The sequence below is a fragment of the Oncorhynchus kisutch genome, unplaced genomic scaffold, assembly GCF_002021735.2.
Source record: "Oncorhynchus kisutch isolate 150728-3 unplaced genomic scaffold, Okis_V2 Okis04b-Okis11a_hom, whole genome shotgun sequence".
Classification (NCBI taxonomy): domain Eukaryota; kingdom Metazoa; phylum Chordata; class Actinopteri; order Salmoniformes; family Salmonidae; genus Oncorhynchus; species Oncorhynchus kisutch.
Genome location: NW_022261981.1, coordinates 3,638,702 through 3,654,456, shown reverse-complemented (window position 1 = coordinate 3,654,456; position 15,755 = coordinate 3,638,702). Strand labels below are relative to the sequence as shown.

Below are 15,755 nucleotides of genomic sequence, written 5' to 3'. Positions count from 1 at the left end.
CTTCAATGTTGCATGTTGTAGAACGCTAGCTACCTGCAGTAACCCATCAACCTCTTATGGACGATCCACTGAGGTTAACAAATATTGGGGAATGAAATTTGAACGAATTTGTCACATCGTGAGAAAGAAAGGTTTTGAAGTTGGAGGCATATTTACTTCCAGTAGGTGGTGGTAGTGCATCCTTTAAATTGTGTAACTAATGCCTTAAAACAAAATAGAAGAAGAAGAAGCAGAACGTGAACGGCTAGTGCTTTGGTTTGTTTACGTCGTGAATGTAAAATGTCACAATTACAGTTCTTGAATGTGTTTATTACCGAACGATTAACAGCGGTAGCTATGGAGATATCCGTTGTACTTGAACAAAATATAGGCGAGTACCTGGAAGAAATCTCCCGTTCAAACGAGGAGAACAAACGTTTACAGAGCCTGTTGGATTTGGTTTTCAACTCCGAAATCAAGTTACACCGCGAAGGTTTGCAATTAAATAATGACAACTCAAAATGCACTAATCATATAGTTACTGTGAGCAACACTTATTGATCAAATAATTATACAAATGTAATCATTGGTTTTCTTTTCCCTCTCTCCAGACTCCCAGCAGCTCTCTCTTCCTGTCTCTGAAGAGGAGGTTCCACATGAGCAGCAGCACTGTGAGCAGGAGAGGAGCCCCAGTCAGGGGCAGGAGGACCCAGAGCACACACAGATTAAAGAGGAACAGGAGGAAGTCAGGACCAGTCAAGAGGAGGACCAGCCTCAAGGGCTGGAACCTGATACCAAAGACATCTTAATCCCTGCCTGTGTGAAAAGTGACTATGAACAGGACCCACCTCTGCCCTCACATCTTGACCAAACCTTGGAGAACAGAGAGAGGGACTCTCTACCCACCAACACAACGGAACAGATCAAAACAGAACCTGATGGAGAGGATTACAGCATATCAGAACCAACCAGGGACTCTCAGCTCCTCTCTGAAGCCCAGGTAGGAAACATAGAAGAACGTGTTGATGGGATGGAGAGACCCATTCCCCCTCCCTTCTCTCCAGACTCCCAGCAGCCCTCTCTCCCTGTCTCTAAAGAGGAGGTTCCCCCAGAGCAGCAGGAGAAAAGTCCCAGGCTGGGTCTGGAGGAACCAGAGCCCACAAAACAAGAGGAACTCTGGATGAATCAGGAGGAACAGCAGCTGGAATCTGACAGCAGAGTATAAGAACCAACCAGTGACTCTCAGCTCCTCTCTGCAGTAAATCCAGACTGTTCTGCAGTTCAGAGTGAAAACAGAGTATGTGTTGATGGGGCAGTGGAGATGCTTATTCTTATTCTCCTCCCTCCAGACTCCCAGCAGCTCTCTCTCCCTGTCTCTGAAGAGGAGGTTCCCCTTGAACAGCAGCACTGTGAGCAAGAGAGGAGCCCCAGTCAGGGGCAGGAGGACCCAGAGCCCACACAGATTAAAGAGGAACAGGAGGAACTCAGGACCAGGCAAGAGGAAGACCAGCCTCAAGGTCTGGAGTCTGAAATCAGAGTATTAGAACCAACCAGCCTCTGCAGAGTTTTAGAACCAACTAGTCTTTGCAAAGAATTAGAATCAACGTCTGTAGCAAATCCAGACTGTTCTGCAGCTAAAAGTGAAAAGATAGAAGAATATGTTGATGGGTTGGAGAGACCCATTCTACCTTCCAAACCTCCAGAACTCCTTGTCTTTGAAGAGGAGGTTCCACCTGAGCAGCAAGGGAGGAGCCCCAGTCTGCAGCAGGAGGACCCAGAGCCCACAAAGGTTAAAGACAAGCGGGAGGAATTCGGGACCAGGCAGGAGGAAGAGCAGCTTTACATTGGGCTATCAGAATCAACAAGCCTTTGTAGAGTATCAGAACCAACCCTCTCTGCAGCAAATCCAGACTGTTCTGAAGACCAGGTAGGAAACATAGAAGAACGTGTTGATGGGATGGAGAGACCCATTCCCCCTCCCTTCTCTCCAGACTCCCAGCAGCCCTCTCTCCCTGTCTCTAAAGAGGAGGTTCCCCCAGAGCAGCAGGAGAGAAGTCCCAGGCTGGGTCTGGAGGACCCAGAGTCCACAAAACAAGAGGAACTCTGGACGAATCAGGAGGAACAGCAGCTGGAATCTGACAGCAGAGTATCAGAACCAACCAGTGACTCTCAGCTCCTCTCTGCAGTAAATCCAGACTGTTCTGCAGCTCAGAGTGAAAACAGAGTATCAGAACCAACCAGTGACTCTCAGCTCCTCTCTGCAGTAAATCCAGACTGTTCTGCAGCTCAGAGTGAAAACAGAGTATCAGAACCAACCAGTGACTCTCAGCTCCTCTCTGCAGTAAATCCAGACTGTTCTGCAGCTCAGAGTGAAAACAGAGTATCAGAACCAACCAGTGACTCTCAGCTCCTCTCTGCAGTAAATCCAGACTGTTCTGCAGCTCAGAGTGAAAACAGAGTATCAGAACCAACCAGTGACTCTCAGCTCCTCTCTGCAGTAAATCCAGACTGTTCTGCAGCTCAGAGTGAAAACAGAGTATCAGAACCAACCAGTGACTCTCAGCTCCTCTCTGCAGTAAATCCAGACTGTTCTGCAGCTCAGAGTGAAAACAGAGTATCAGAACCAACCAGTGACTCTCAGCTCCTCTCTGCAGTAAATCCAGACTGTTCTGCAGCTCAGAGTGAAAACAGAGTATCAGAACCAACCAGTGACTCTCAGCTCCTCTCTGCAGTAAATCCAGACTGTTCTGCAGCTCAGAGTGAAAACAGAGTATCAGAACCAACCAGTGACTCTCAGCTCCTCTCTGCAGTAAATCCAGACTGTTCTGCAGCTCAGAGTGAAAACAGAGTATCAGAACCAACCAGTGACTCTCAGCTCCTCTCTGCAGTAAATCCAGACTGTTCTGCAGCTCAGAGTGAAAACAGAGTATCAGAACCAACCAGTGACTCTCAGCTCCTCTCTGCAGTAAATCCAGACTGTTCTGCAGCTCAGAGTGAAAACAGAGTATCAGAACCAACCAGTGACTCTCAGCTCCTCTCTGCAGTAAATCCAGACTGTTCTGCAGCTCAGAGTGAAAACAGAGTATCAGAACCAACCAGTGACTCTCAGCTCCTCTCTGCAGTAAATCCAGACTGTTCTGCAGCTCAGAGTGAAAACAGAGTATCAGAACCAACCAGTGACTCTCAGCTCCTCTCTGCAGTAAATCCAGACTGTTCTGCAGCTCAGAGTGAAAACAGAGTATCAGAACCAACCAGTGACTCTCAGCTCCTCTCTGCAGTAAATCCAGACTGTTCTGCAGCTCAGAGTGAAAACAGAGTATCAGAACCAACCAGTGACTCTCAGCTCCTCTCTGCAGTAAATCCAGACTGTTCTGCAGCTCAGAGTGAAAACAGAGTATCAGAACCAACCAGTGACTCTCAGCTCCTCTCTGCAGTAAATCCAGACTGTTCTGCAGCTCAGAGTGAAAATGTTAAAGTTCATCAGAGTCCCAGCACTTCTTCAGAACAAGTAAGATGATATTTAATTTATTATTTAACATGTTCAATGGCACTCAACACACAGCACACACTCAGCACACACTCAGCACACACAACACACACTCAGCACACACAACACACACAGCACACACAACACACACAGCACACACTCAGCACACACAGCACACACAACACACACAGCACACACTCAGCACACACAGCACACACAACACACACAGCACACACACAGCACACACACAGCACACACTCAGCACACACAGCACACACAACACACACAGCACACACTCAACACACACTCAACACACACAGCACACACTCAACACACACAACACACACAGCACACACTCAACACACACAACACACACAGCACACACTCAACACACACTCAGCACACACAACACACACAGCACACACTCAACACACACAGCACACACTCAACACACACAGCACACACAGCACACACTCAACACACACAGCACACACAGCACACACTCAACACACACAGCACACACTCAGCACACACAACACACACAGCACACACTCAACACACACAGCACACACAACACACTCAGCACACACTCAGCACACACAGCACACACAACACACACAGCACACACTCAACACACACAGCACACACAACACACTCAGCACACACTCAGCACACACAGCACACTCAACACACACAGCACACACAACACACTCAGCACACACAACACACACAGCACACACTCAGCACACACAGCACACACAACACACACAGCACACACTCAGCACACTCAGCACACACAACACACACAGCACACACTCAACACACACTCAACACACAGCACACACTCAGCACACACTCAGCACACACAGCACACACAACACACACAGCACACACTCAGCACACACAGCACACACTCAGCACACACAGCACACACTCAGCACACACTCAGCACACACAGCACACACTCAGCACACTCAGCACACACAGCACACACTCAACACACTCAGCACACACTCAACACACACAGCACACACAGCACACACAGCACACACTCAGCACACACTCAGCACACACTCAGCACACACTCAGCACACACAGCACACACTCAGCACACACTCAGCACACACAGCACACACTCAGCACACACAGCACACACTCAACACACACAGCACACACAGCACACACAGCACACACTCAACACACACAGCACACACTCAGCACACACTCAGCACACACTCAACACACACAGCACACACAGCACACACAGCACACACAGCACACACTCAACACACACTCAGCACACACTCAACACACACAGCACACACTCAGCACACACTCAGCACACACTCAACACACACTCAACACACACAGCACACACTCAGCACACACTCAGCACACACTCAGCACACACTCAGCACACACTCAGCACACACTCAACACACACAGCACACACTCAGCACACTCAGCACACACTCAGCACACACTCAGCACACACTCAGCACACACTCAGCACACACAGCACACACACAGCACACACTCAGCACACACAGCACACACTCAGCACACACAGCACACACTCAACACACACAGCACACACTCAGCACACACTCAGCACACACAGCACACACTCAGCACACACTCAGCACACACTCAGCACACACTCAGCACACACTCAGCACACACTCAGCACACACTCAGCACACACTCAGCACACACTCAGCACACACTCAGCACACACTCAGCACACACTCAGCACACACTCAGCACACACTCAGCACACACAACAAAGCAGCATTTAATTCCAGAGACGACATGAGATGTTGATAGCAATTTCCTTACAGAAAATGAATACTGAAAAATATAAACATGAATAAATGTATAAAGTGATTTAAATATGAAGGATATACATTGTTTAAAATGCTCAACTCTATGACCATATCTACGTTCCAAAACGGGATCTCTGCTGTCCGAGAGTTTTCATATTACATTCATCTCTCCTTTTTGTTTCCCTCTTAGGATTCTAGTAACGTGGAATCAAATGAAGCATCTAGTTTCTCTACCTGGAGTGAGGAAAACATCTCAGTAACAGACAGCAACTCTTCAGACAGTAGCTCCTGCACTAAAGAAGACTCTGAGACACAGCGACCAGCGAAGAGAACATGCCATTCTAGTGGTGTGGTGAACGAACCATCTGATTTGTCCAACTTATGTGATGAAAACAACCCGGGGACTGAGATCAGCCCTTCAGACGGGAACAAAGACATGAACATCCAAACAGACTCTGGGGCTCATAATCCAGCTAAGAGGATCTGTCGGAGGGTGCAGAGTGCTTCACCAGAGGTTGTGTGCAGTAGGGTGACTACCCCATCAGCAGCTCCAAGCTCCACACACGTCATACCGATGTCTGTAACCGACAGTAGAAGGTCTAAGAAACGGTGTTGTCGGTACTGTGGAAAGGCTTATGTTAAAATCACAAGACACATGCGGATTGTGCATCGGGATGAGGCCTTCAGCTTCAGAAAGAAGTCCAGAGAGAGAAAAGTCTTACGTCTTCTGAATAAAAAGGGAGGCGTTGTGCGTAATGTTGCCGTAGCAAGACGTGGGAGTGGAGAGATGGGCTCCTGTTCCCGTCCCAAAGTGCCAGGATCCACTCCATGTTACACCCACTGCTTGCACTGTCAAGGTCTGTACATTCAAAAGTCACTACGGAAGCATGTCAGATACTGCCCTCTGAACCCCAAAGCTGAACAACCAAAACCTGGACCAAAGATGAGGATTCAGTCAGCAATGGCGTTTAAGATGCGTCCTCAACCCGACTACGTCAGCACAGGTCTTTGGAAGATAGTTTGTGGTATGAACTCCGGCCGAGTTTCATTTGTGGTTAGAAATGACAAATGTATCCTCCTCATGGGAGAGGAGCTGTACAACAAACTACAGCCAGATGACAGAAGAAACAAATACCTTCAACAAAGAATGAGAGAGGTGGCAAGACTCCTCATCACGGCCAGGACGTGTACACCTCTGATGTGCTTTGAGGACTTGGTCATACCTAGTAATTTACCTCACGTCATCACGGCAGTGAGAGCTGTTGCTGGCTACAACGAGGAGAACAAAACGTACGACCGTCCGACGCTGGCTGTTCAAATGGGATACAACTTAATGAACATTGGCAACGCTGTGGAATCCTGTGCGTTGACGTCAGGACGACACAAAGTCGCGGAGTCTGCTGGCAAATTCAAAGGTTTCAAGTGGAATGAGGTTGTTTTGGCTGGAGCACTGACCACTCTCAGTGAACCCCAGAATAAATGTAAGTCAAATGTCACACCTTGTAGGCCAGGCTAGCTCTCCAAGTGGATGGTTTATACACCTTGTAGGTCAGGCTAGCTCTCCAAGTGGATGGTTTATATACCTTGTAGGTCAGGCTAGCTCTCCAAGTGGATGGTTTATACACCTTGTAGGTCAGGCTAGCTCTCCAAGTGGTTGGTTTATACACCTTGTAGGTCAGGCTAGCTCTCCAAGTGGATGGTTTATACACCTTGTAGGTCAGGCTAGCTCTCCAAGTGGATGGTTTATACACCTTGTAGGTCAGGCTAGCTCTCCAAGTGGATGGTTTATACACCTTGTAGGTCAGGCTAGCTCTCCAAGTGGATGGTTTATACACCTTGTAGGTCAGGCTAGCTCTCCAAGTGGATGGTTTGTTACACCTTGTAGGTCAGGCTAGCTCTCCAAGTGGATGGTTTATATACCTTGTAGGTCAGGCTAGCTCTCCAAGTGGATGGTTTATATACCTTGTAGGTCAGGCTAGCTCTCCAAGTGGATGGTTTATACACCTTGTAGGTCAGGCTAGCTCTCCAAGTGGATGGTTTATACACCTTGTAGGTCAGGCTAGCTCTCCAAGTGGATGGTTTATACACCTTGTAGGTCAGGCTAGCTCTCCAAGTGGATGGCTTATACACCTTGTAGGTCAGGCTAGCTCTCCAAGTGGATGGTTTATACAGGTCATTTGCCTGGAAATGGTCGTGTTTATTTACCCTGTTCTTTCTGTTATTTTTGCAATCTTTTCTCAACAGGTCCACAGCCGACCCCTGTCACACAGGCGCCCGGCCAGCCGACCTGTTGCACACGCACCCAGCCGACCCCTGTCACACAGGCGCCCGGCCAGCCGACCTGTTGCACACGCACTCAGCCGACCCCTGTCGCACAGGCGCCCGGCCAGCCGACCCGTTGCACACGCACCCAGCCGACCCGTCGCACACGCACCCAGCCGACCCGTCGCACACGCACCCAGCCGACCCGTCGCACAGGCACCCAGCCGACCCGTCGCACAGGCACCCAGCCGACCCGTCGCACAGGCACCCAGCCGACCCGTCGCACAGGCACCCAGCCGACCCGTCGCACAGGCACCCAGGCGACCCGTAGCACAGGCACCCAGGCGACCCGTAGCACAGGCACCCAGGCGACCCGTAGCACAGGCACCCAGGCGACCCGTAGCACAGGCACCCAGCCAACCCAAAGAAACACTGTGAGATTAAAGAGGATCGTTGATGAGGGAGCAGCAGTAGAGAAACACATAATGGCGTTCATAAAGAGTGGCCAAGTTCCTGAAAAGAGGGACTGCCTCAAATGCCTCCAGTCAGAACCTGTGGCGCTCAAAAGCAGAAACTGGTCGGGCATTAAGTTCTATGTAAATAGAGTCAAACAGAGACGGAGTGCTGCAGGGAATTCAGAGGGCAGCACCCCTGACCTGGACTCAAACTCAGGTCCAGAGACTGGCAACCCAACACCTTAGCCAAACAAAATGTTATTGTTCTTTGACTCAATAATTGGTGCATTCTGGGTGTGCTATGAAGTTCAGAATCATTTTGCACTCCCAATCTTTCAGTTTTTGATTTGTTAAAAAAGTTTGAAATATCCAATAAATGTCGTTCCACTTCATGATTGTGTCCCACTTGTTGATTCTTCACAAAAAAATACAGTTTTATATCTTTATGTTTGAATCCTGAAATGTGGCAAAAGGTCGCAAAGTTCAAGGGGCCGAATACTTTCGCAAGGCACTGTGTGTATATATATATATTTGTAACATCCCAATTTAATGTCTGGTGTATGTCACATTACTCGACAACTTCATTTGGTGTCGACTTAGGAAGATAGGCTTACAATATGTGCCAATGTTACCCTAAATTGCTTTGTTTTATTTTCCACAACAGACAGACTACTTTTGTGTGTTTTCTCATGGATGCATTGTCATACACCTGACAACAGTGGGAAAAGACACTGCTAATAAACAAAACAAGGGCTTCGTTCAAACATGTCAATTCAAGACAGTTTATCAAGACATGATCAGTGTCATTATTAGAACACACAAATACAGTCTCAGATGTCTCCAAAAACATCTAGTTTATGTATGTAACCCCTGTCATCTGTCATGTATTTACTCAACTCTGTTACATTATTACAGACCAAGTATTCACACCCCTTGACCTTTTTCCCACGTTTTGTATTACAGCCTGAATTTAAAATAGATTGAATTGAGATTTTTGTCACTGACCTACACACAATATCTCATAATGTCAAAGTGGAAACAGTTTTTATTTTTTATTTTACAAATTAGATGACATATTTCTGTATTTCATTTTCAATAAATGTGCAAATATTTCTAAGAACATGTTTCTACTTTGTCATTATGGGGTATTGTGATGTCATTATGGGCTGTTGTGATGTCATTATGGGCTGTTGTGATGTCATTATGGGGTATTGTATGTAGATGGGGGTGGGATATTGAATCCATTTTTAATTCAGGATGTAACACAACAAAACGTGGAATAAGTCAAGTGATATGAATGCTTTCTGAAGGCTCTGTACACGTAAAGGATGACCCAGAGAGACAGGAGTTAACATGTTTAGTGGTAGAGGATACAGGTCTTGACTTTGACCAAAATGAATGAACCCTTTACAGAACACTTTCGACAACTTGATCACGACTGTTACACACGCTGATGTAGTCTGTTTTGCCTGCTGGGAGAGGGAGGTCCTCCTGACTGACGAGAGACGAACAGAGGTTGTTGGGGCTGCCAGGGGTACAGAGTGGGTCGATGTAAGACAACTCCCTCTCTCTATCCTTCCTCCTCTCCGACTCCATGTCTATCTGGAGCTCAAGCTGCTTCCTAGGTCCCCCCGTCCCCATCTTGATCGACGGACGCCTGCTCCGGCTCTGAGACCGCCAGTAGCTATTGCTGTCGTAGGACGGGAGTCCCTCCTTTTTTAGGTGAAAACTCTTCTCTTTCTCCACAAGCGTTAGGCCCTGGTCCTCGCCCTCCTCTGTCCCCCTCTTCTCTCCTGGACCCTCGGCCCGCAAGCCTGGTGTAGATCGCGTGCTGTGTTGGTGGGTCATATTCTTCAGTTTCTTCTGACTCGTCAGCTGCTGATGCACTTTGCTCTGCTGCCTGTGGGTGGCGCTGTGGCTGTAGTACACAGACCTGGGCACCGGCCTGGCCTTGAATGCCCTCCTCTCCTCTTTGGCCACCAGGTTCCCCAGTTCCACTTCAATCCTCTGCTCCCTCTTCCTCCTCTCTCTCTCCAGGAAGCTGAACGGTCTCTGGGGTGAGCAGGAGGAGGCCCGCTGGTTGCCACCGCTGACCGTGACACACCGATAATTACCGAAGTTAACTCTGTGGTTACCGGGATGGTAACCGGGCCGCTGGCTGAGGCGTCGGCTGATGACGTCATAGAGCGGCAGGCGAGTGTGGGCGGGCACCGGCGAGGCCCGGAACTTCATGCCACACTCCCTCAACTCGTCCAGCTCCCGGCGCAGCAGCAAGTTCTCCAGCTCCACCTCCGAACGCGTCCTGACCTTAATGACAATAATGCATCAATATTACATTAGTTTTATATAGTACTTTTAACCCAAACACCCAGAGGGACATTTGCTCAGCACGTCTGGCATACATATACTGTATTTATGACAGGTAGTCCATTCCCTATGGAATGCTGTGTTACATTATTCATTCAAGACTCTTTACAATACAACTAAACAAAAACCTCCTCACCTTCCTCCTCTTCTTCTCCTCCTCCCTCATCATCATCCTGAACGGCTCGGGGACGGTCACAGTCCCCCTGGAGTTATCAGGACCTCCATCCCCCCTATAGCTCTCGCCTCTGGTTCTCCTCCCTGTCTTGCTCAGGTTTCCTCCCTGGTTTCTGCCCTGGCTCTTGGGGCAGCAGCCTCTCAGCTGGAGCTGGATCTGGAGCTGGCTCCTAGATGATGACGTAGATGATGGCTGCTTACGGGCGGTGGTGGTGGTGGTCACACTCTCTGGACAGCAGGACTGACTGTCCCTGTGTAAAAGAAAGCTTGAATTGCAACGTATATCTTCTAGTGAATGCTTTGAGGCCTTTGGCTCCAGGCACCCTTTCATGTATTTACGCAAGAGGATAAGAGTTGAGCACATTGATTTAATTATTTTATTTTATTTAAATTCATGCAGTTAAGAACAATTTAAAGTAGAAAGAACCTCAGAGGAAGTCACATTCTCTCTCTTTACCTGAGACTGTTCCTGAGGGGTTTGTCCTTCCTTCTCCAGGCCCTGGGGCTGTCCTCTACAATCAGAAAGAGACAAAATAGTGAACTATTAAAAATGTGACCTTGACGGATGGATTGAGTGATTCTGTGTTGACACACAGAGCCTTCAGAAAGTATTCACACCCCTTGACTTTTTCCACATTTTGTTGTTACAGCATGAATTTAAAATTGATAAAGTTCAGCTGGCCTACACACAATACCCCATAATGTCAAGTTCAGCTGGCCTACACACAATACCCCATAATGTCAAGTTCAGCTGGCCTACACACAATACCCCATAATGTCAAGTTCAGCTGGCCTACACACAATACCCCATAATGTCAAGTTCAGCTGGCCTACACACAATACCCCATAATGTCAAGTTCAGCTGGCCTACACACAATACCCCATAATGTCAAGTTCAGCTGGCCTACACACAATACCCCATAATGTCAAGTTCAGCTGGCCTACACACAATACCCCATAATGTCAAGTTCAGCTGGCCTACACACAATACCCCATAATGTCAAGTTCAGCTGGCCTACACACAATACCCCATAATGTCAAGTTCAGCTGGCCTACACACAATACCCCATAATGTCAAGTTCAGCTGGCCTACACACAATACCCCATAATGTCAAGTTCAGCTGGCCTACACACAATACCCCATAATGTCAAGTTCAGCTGGCCTACACACAATACCCCATAATGTCAAGTTCAGCTGGCCTACACACAATACCCCATAATGTCAACGTGGAAATGTATTTTTTCCCCACATTTTTGACTAAATCATTAAAAATGAAAAGCAGAAATGTCTTGAGTCAATAAGTATTCAACTCCTTTGTTACGGTCTAAATAGGTTCAGGAGTGCTTAACACGTCACATACGTTCCATGGACTCACTGTCTGCTATTTTTAAATGACTAATCATCTCTGTACCCCATACATACAATTATCTGTAAGGTCCCACAGTCGAGCAGTGACTTTTAAGCACAGATTCAACCACAAAGACCAGGGAAGTTTCCCAATACCTCACAAAGAAGGGATCCTATTGGTAGATGGGTAAATAAAAGCTGACATTGAATATCCTTTAAGCATGGTATTAATAACACTTGGGATGGTGTATCAATACACCCAGTCACTACAACGATACAGGCGTCCTTCCAAACTCAGTTGCTGGAGAGGAAGGAAACCACTCAGGGATTTCACCATGAGGCCAATGGTGACTTTAAAACAGTTACAGAGTTTAATGGCTGTGATGGGAGAAAACTGAGGATGGACCAACAACATTGTAGTTACTCCACAACACTAACCTAATTGACAGAGTGAAAAGAAGGAAGCCTGTACAGAATAAAAAATATTCTAAAACATGCATCCTGTTTGCAACAAGTGTCATGTTTGGGGCAAATGCAACACATTATATATTTTTTGCTCCATATTTTCAAGCCTAGTGGTAGCTGCATCATGTTATGGGTATGCTTGTAATCATTAAGGATTGGACGTTTTCAGGATAAAAAAAGAAACTAAATAAGCACAGGAAGATAAGCGCAGGAAAATCCTAGTGGAAAACCTGCTCAGTCTGCTTTCCAACAGACACTGGGAGATGAATTCACCTTTCAGCAGGACAATAACCGAAAACACAAGGCCAAATCTACACTGGAGTTGCTTACCAAGAAGACATTATACAATCCAGGTGTGCAAAGCTCTTAGAGACTTACCCAGAAAGACTCACAGGTGTGACCGCTGGCAAAGGGGATTCTAACATGTATTGACTCAGGGCTGTCAGTAGTTTTGTAAATGAGATACTGTATTTCTGTATTTAATTAATTTCCAATAAATGTATTTCTTTTTAAAGAAGAACATGTTTCACTTTGTCATTATGGGGTATTGTGATGTCATTATGGGGTATTGTGATGTCATTATGGGGTATTGTGATGTCATTATGGGGTATTGTGTGTAGATGGCTGAAGAAAAAAATGTATTTAATCAATTTTGAATTCAGGCTGTAACACAGCAAAACATGGAATGAGTCAATGGATCTGAATGCTTTCTGAAGGCACTGTTTATACACAGTACATGCATTTATTTTTTTAAACGTGACCAGGATTTCACAATAAATTCAGACTTACTGTATTTCCATTTAGAACTTTTTGCTGAATTATTTAAAAAAATATTGACAACGGTAGGAGAAGATTAGCATATTGTATTATAACAGGAGGCATATTCATGACATGCTGTTTCTGGCTCTTTTCCCCCACTGACCTTCTCTCTCTTCCAGCAGCAGTTCATAATGGTTATCCTCCTCTTCTCCGTCTCCACCAACACCGTCTCCTGATTGGTCAGACACGTCACCTGACGTCTCCTCGTGGAAGTTCAGCTCTTCGTCTGAAAGGATTCTCTGCAGTCGCCTCACTGGCATAGAGCCAGAGCTCTGGCTTTCCCACATGACACTGAGAGACAGGGGAGATTGAGCATCATTTAAGGTGAGCTTTCATTGTTGCTACCGTGAAAAAAGTCTCAAGCGCATCTCGGTTAAAGCCCCTCTTAGGATGTGAAACATTAAAATACCTTCTTCTAAAGCACAACAAAACAAACACGGATGTTTTTGTCCCCCCAAATACTACACTGGACAAAAATATAAATGCAACATGCAAAAATTTCTACGATTTTACTGAGTTACAGTTCATATAAGGAAATCAGTCAATGAAAGAAAGGAATTAGGTCCTAATCTCTGGATTTCACATGACTGGGCAGGGGTGTAGCCATGGGTGGGCCTGGGAGGGCATAGGCCCACCCACTTGAGAGCCAGACCCAGCCAATCAGAATGAGTTTTTCCTTGCAAAAGGGCTTTTTTCCAGACAGATATACACCTCAGTTTCATCCACTGTCCGGGTGGCTGGTCTCAGATGAAGAAGCCAGATGTGGAGGTCCTGGGCTGGCATGGTTAAACGTGGTCTGCGGTTGTGAGGCTGGTTGGACGTACTACCAAATTTTCTAAATTAAATTCTCTGGCAACAGCTCTGGTGGACATTCCTGCAGTCAGCACGCCAATTGCACGCTCCCTCAACACTTGAGACATCTGTGGCATTGTGTTGCACATTTTAGAGTGACCTTTTATTGACCCCTGCAACTGTGTAATGATCGTGCTGTTTAATCATTTTCTTGATATGCCACACCTGTCAGGATTACCTTGGCAAAGGAGAAAGGCTCACTAACAGGGATGTAAACAAATGTGTGCACAACATTTGAGAGAAATAAGCTTATTGTGAATATAGAACATTTCTGGGATGTTTTTATTTATTTCAGCTCATGAAACATGGAATCAACACTTTACACTTTACATGATGCATTTATATTTTGGTTCAATATAATAAACACTTCATTTTTCCCTGTCTTGTAAAAAGGTAGCACAAGGTTACATAGCCTACAACTACTTAACTAAAAACGAAGTTCCCTTTTAAAGGGTACAGTACTAAATGCCATGATATCAGACCTGGGTTGGAGATCCTGATTGTCTCTGCTCTCTCTCTCCAAACACTTGTCCTCCTCATACTCCTCCTCATCGTCCTTCTTGTTGACCTTTGACCTTTTACAGATATACATCTTCTCCAGCTCAGCCATGTTCCTCAGGTGGGTTCTCTGCAGCTGCTCCAGCCTCTGGTAGTAGTCCTGGTGTGGGAAGAGGAACACCCACATTTAGGACCGGGATTCAATCTGATCGCCCGGCTATACACCTTTTAAAGACAATGTTCCCAAGGCTCGAGGAGACCACATTCATGATAAACGCTGCATTTGTTGGCTCAATCTGAAATGACCTTATATGTCAAGCGCACACTGATTGGATAGAATCCCAACTTTTGATTCAAGCAATCTTTTGACCCTTTTCACACTACCAAACCAAACCAAAGCAAGCAAAACCAAAGCAAACCAAGCCAAGCCAAACCAAACCAAGCCAATCCAAAGCAAACCAAAGCAAACCAAGCCAAACCAAAGCAAGCCAAACCAAAGCAAGACAAACCAAGACAAACCAAAGCAAGCCAAAGCAAACCAAACCAAGACAAACCAAAGCAAGACAAAACAAAGCAAGACAAACCAAGCCAAACCAAAGCAAACCAAACCAAGCCAAACTAAAGCAAACCAAGCCAAAGCAAACCAAACCAAAGCAAACCAAACCAAGCCAAACCAAGCCCAGCCAAGCCAAACCAAGCCAAACCAAGCCAAACCAAGCCAAACCAAACCAAGCCAAACCAAGCCAAACCAATCCAAACCAAGCCAAACCAAGCCATAGTAGCTGGAGCCGTGCTAGAAAAGATCAGGTTAAGGTAAAAATTGACAGGCCATTAAATACATTTTGGGTTGACATGATAGTGTGAAACCAGGCACTACTGTCCCATCGCAGCAATTTAGTTTCAACATCAGTTGTTAATGAAACAACAGGCAAAGCCTACACATATACAGAGGAACAGTAGAAACAGTAAAGGAATGGTCATGAATTTACAGTAAAAAAAAGGGCCCAGGTGCAAAGAGCACGGAGCAGTATCTATTCTAGGCTACCTGGTTAGAGAAGTAGACGCGTCCCAGGCCTGAGCGCTCCCCTCTCTCCACGCCGTATCCTTCCTCCAGAGAGAGAGCGCTCCGCATGTCGTCTCTCTCCTCCTCGCTGCCCTCTGAATCCACATCATACTCCTGAAAGATTCATTCAGAATATTATGTACAGTACACACACAATAAG

At 46.5% G+C, this 15,755-nt stretch overlaps 1 protein-coding gene across 2 annotated transcripts; it reads left to right on the top strand.

Moving 5' to 3' along the window:
- The first annotated feature begins 227 nt into the window (after positions 1-227).
- LOC109884847 (uncharacterized) lies at positions 228-8,401 on the top strand. 2 transcript variants are annotated; one of them, XM_031813042.1, is made up of 5 exons: positions 231-472; positions 591-979; positions 1,907-3,487; positions 5,483-6,773; positions 7,537-8,397. In XM_031813042.1, the coding sequence occupies exons 1-5, from the start codon at positions 280-282 to the stop codon at positions 8,253-8,255; spliced, it is 4,173 nt and encodes a 1,390-aa protein (XP_031668902.1). In that variant the 5' UTR covers positions 231-279; the 3' UTR covers positions 8,256-8,397. The 2 variants fall into 2 exon arrangements, with proteins under 2 accessions (XP_031668904.1, XP_031668902.1); XM_031813044.1 differs by having other exon boundaries at positions 228-472; positions 591-3,487; positions 7,537-8,401.
- Positions 8,402-15,755: the final 7,354 nt, after the last annotated feature.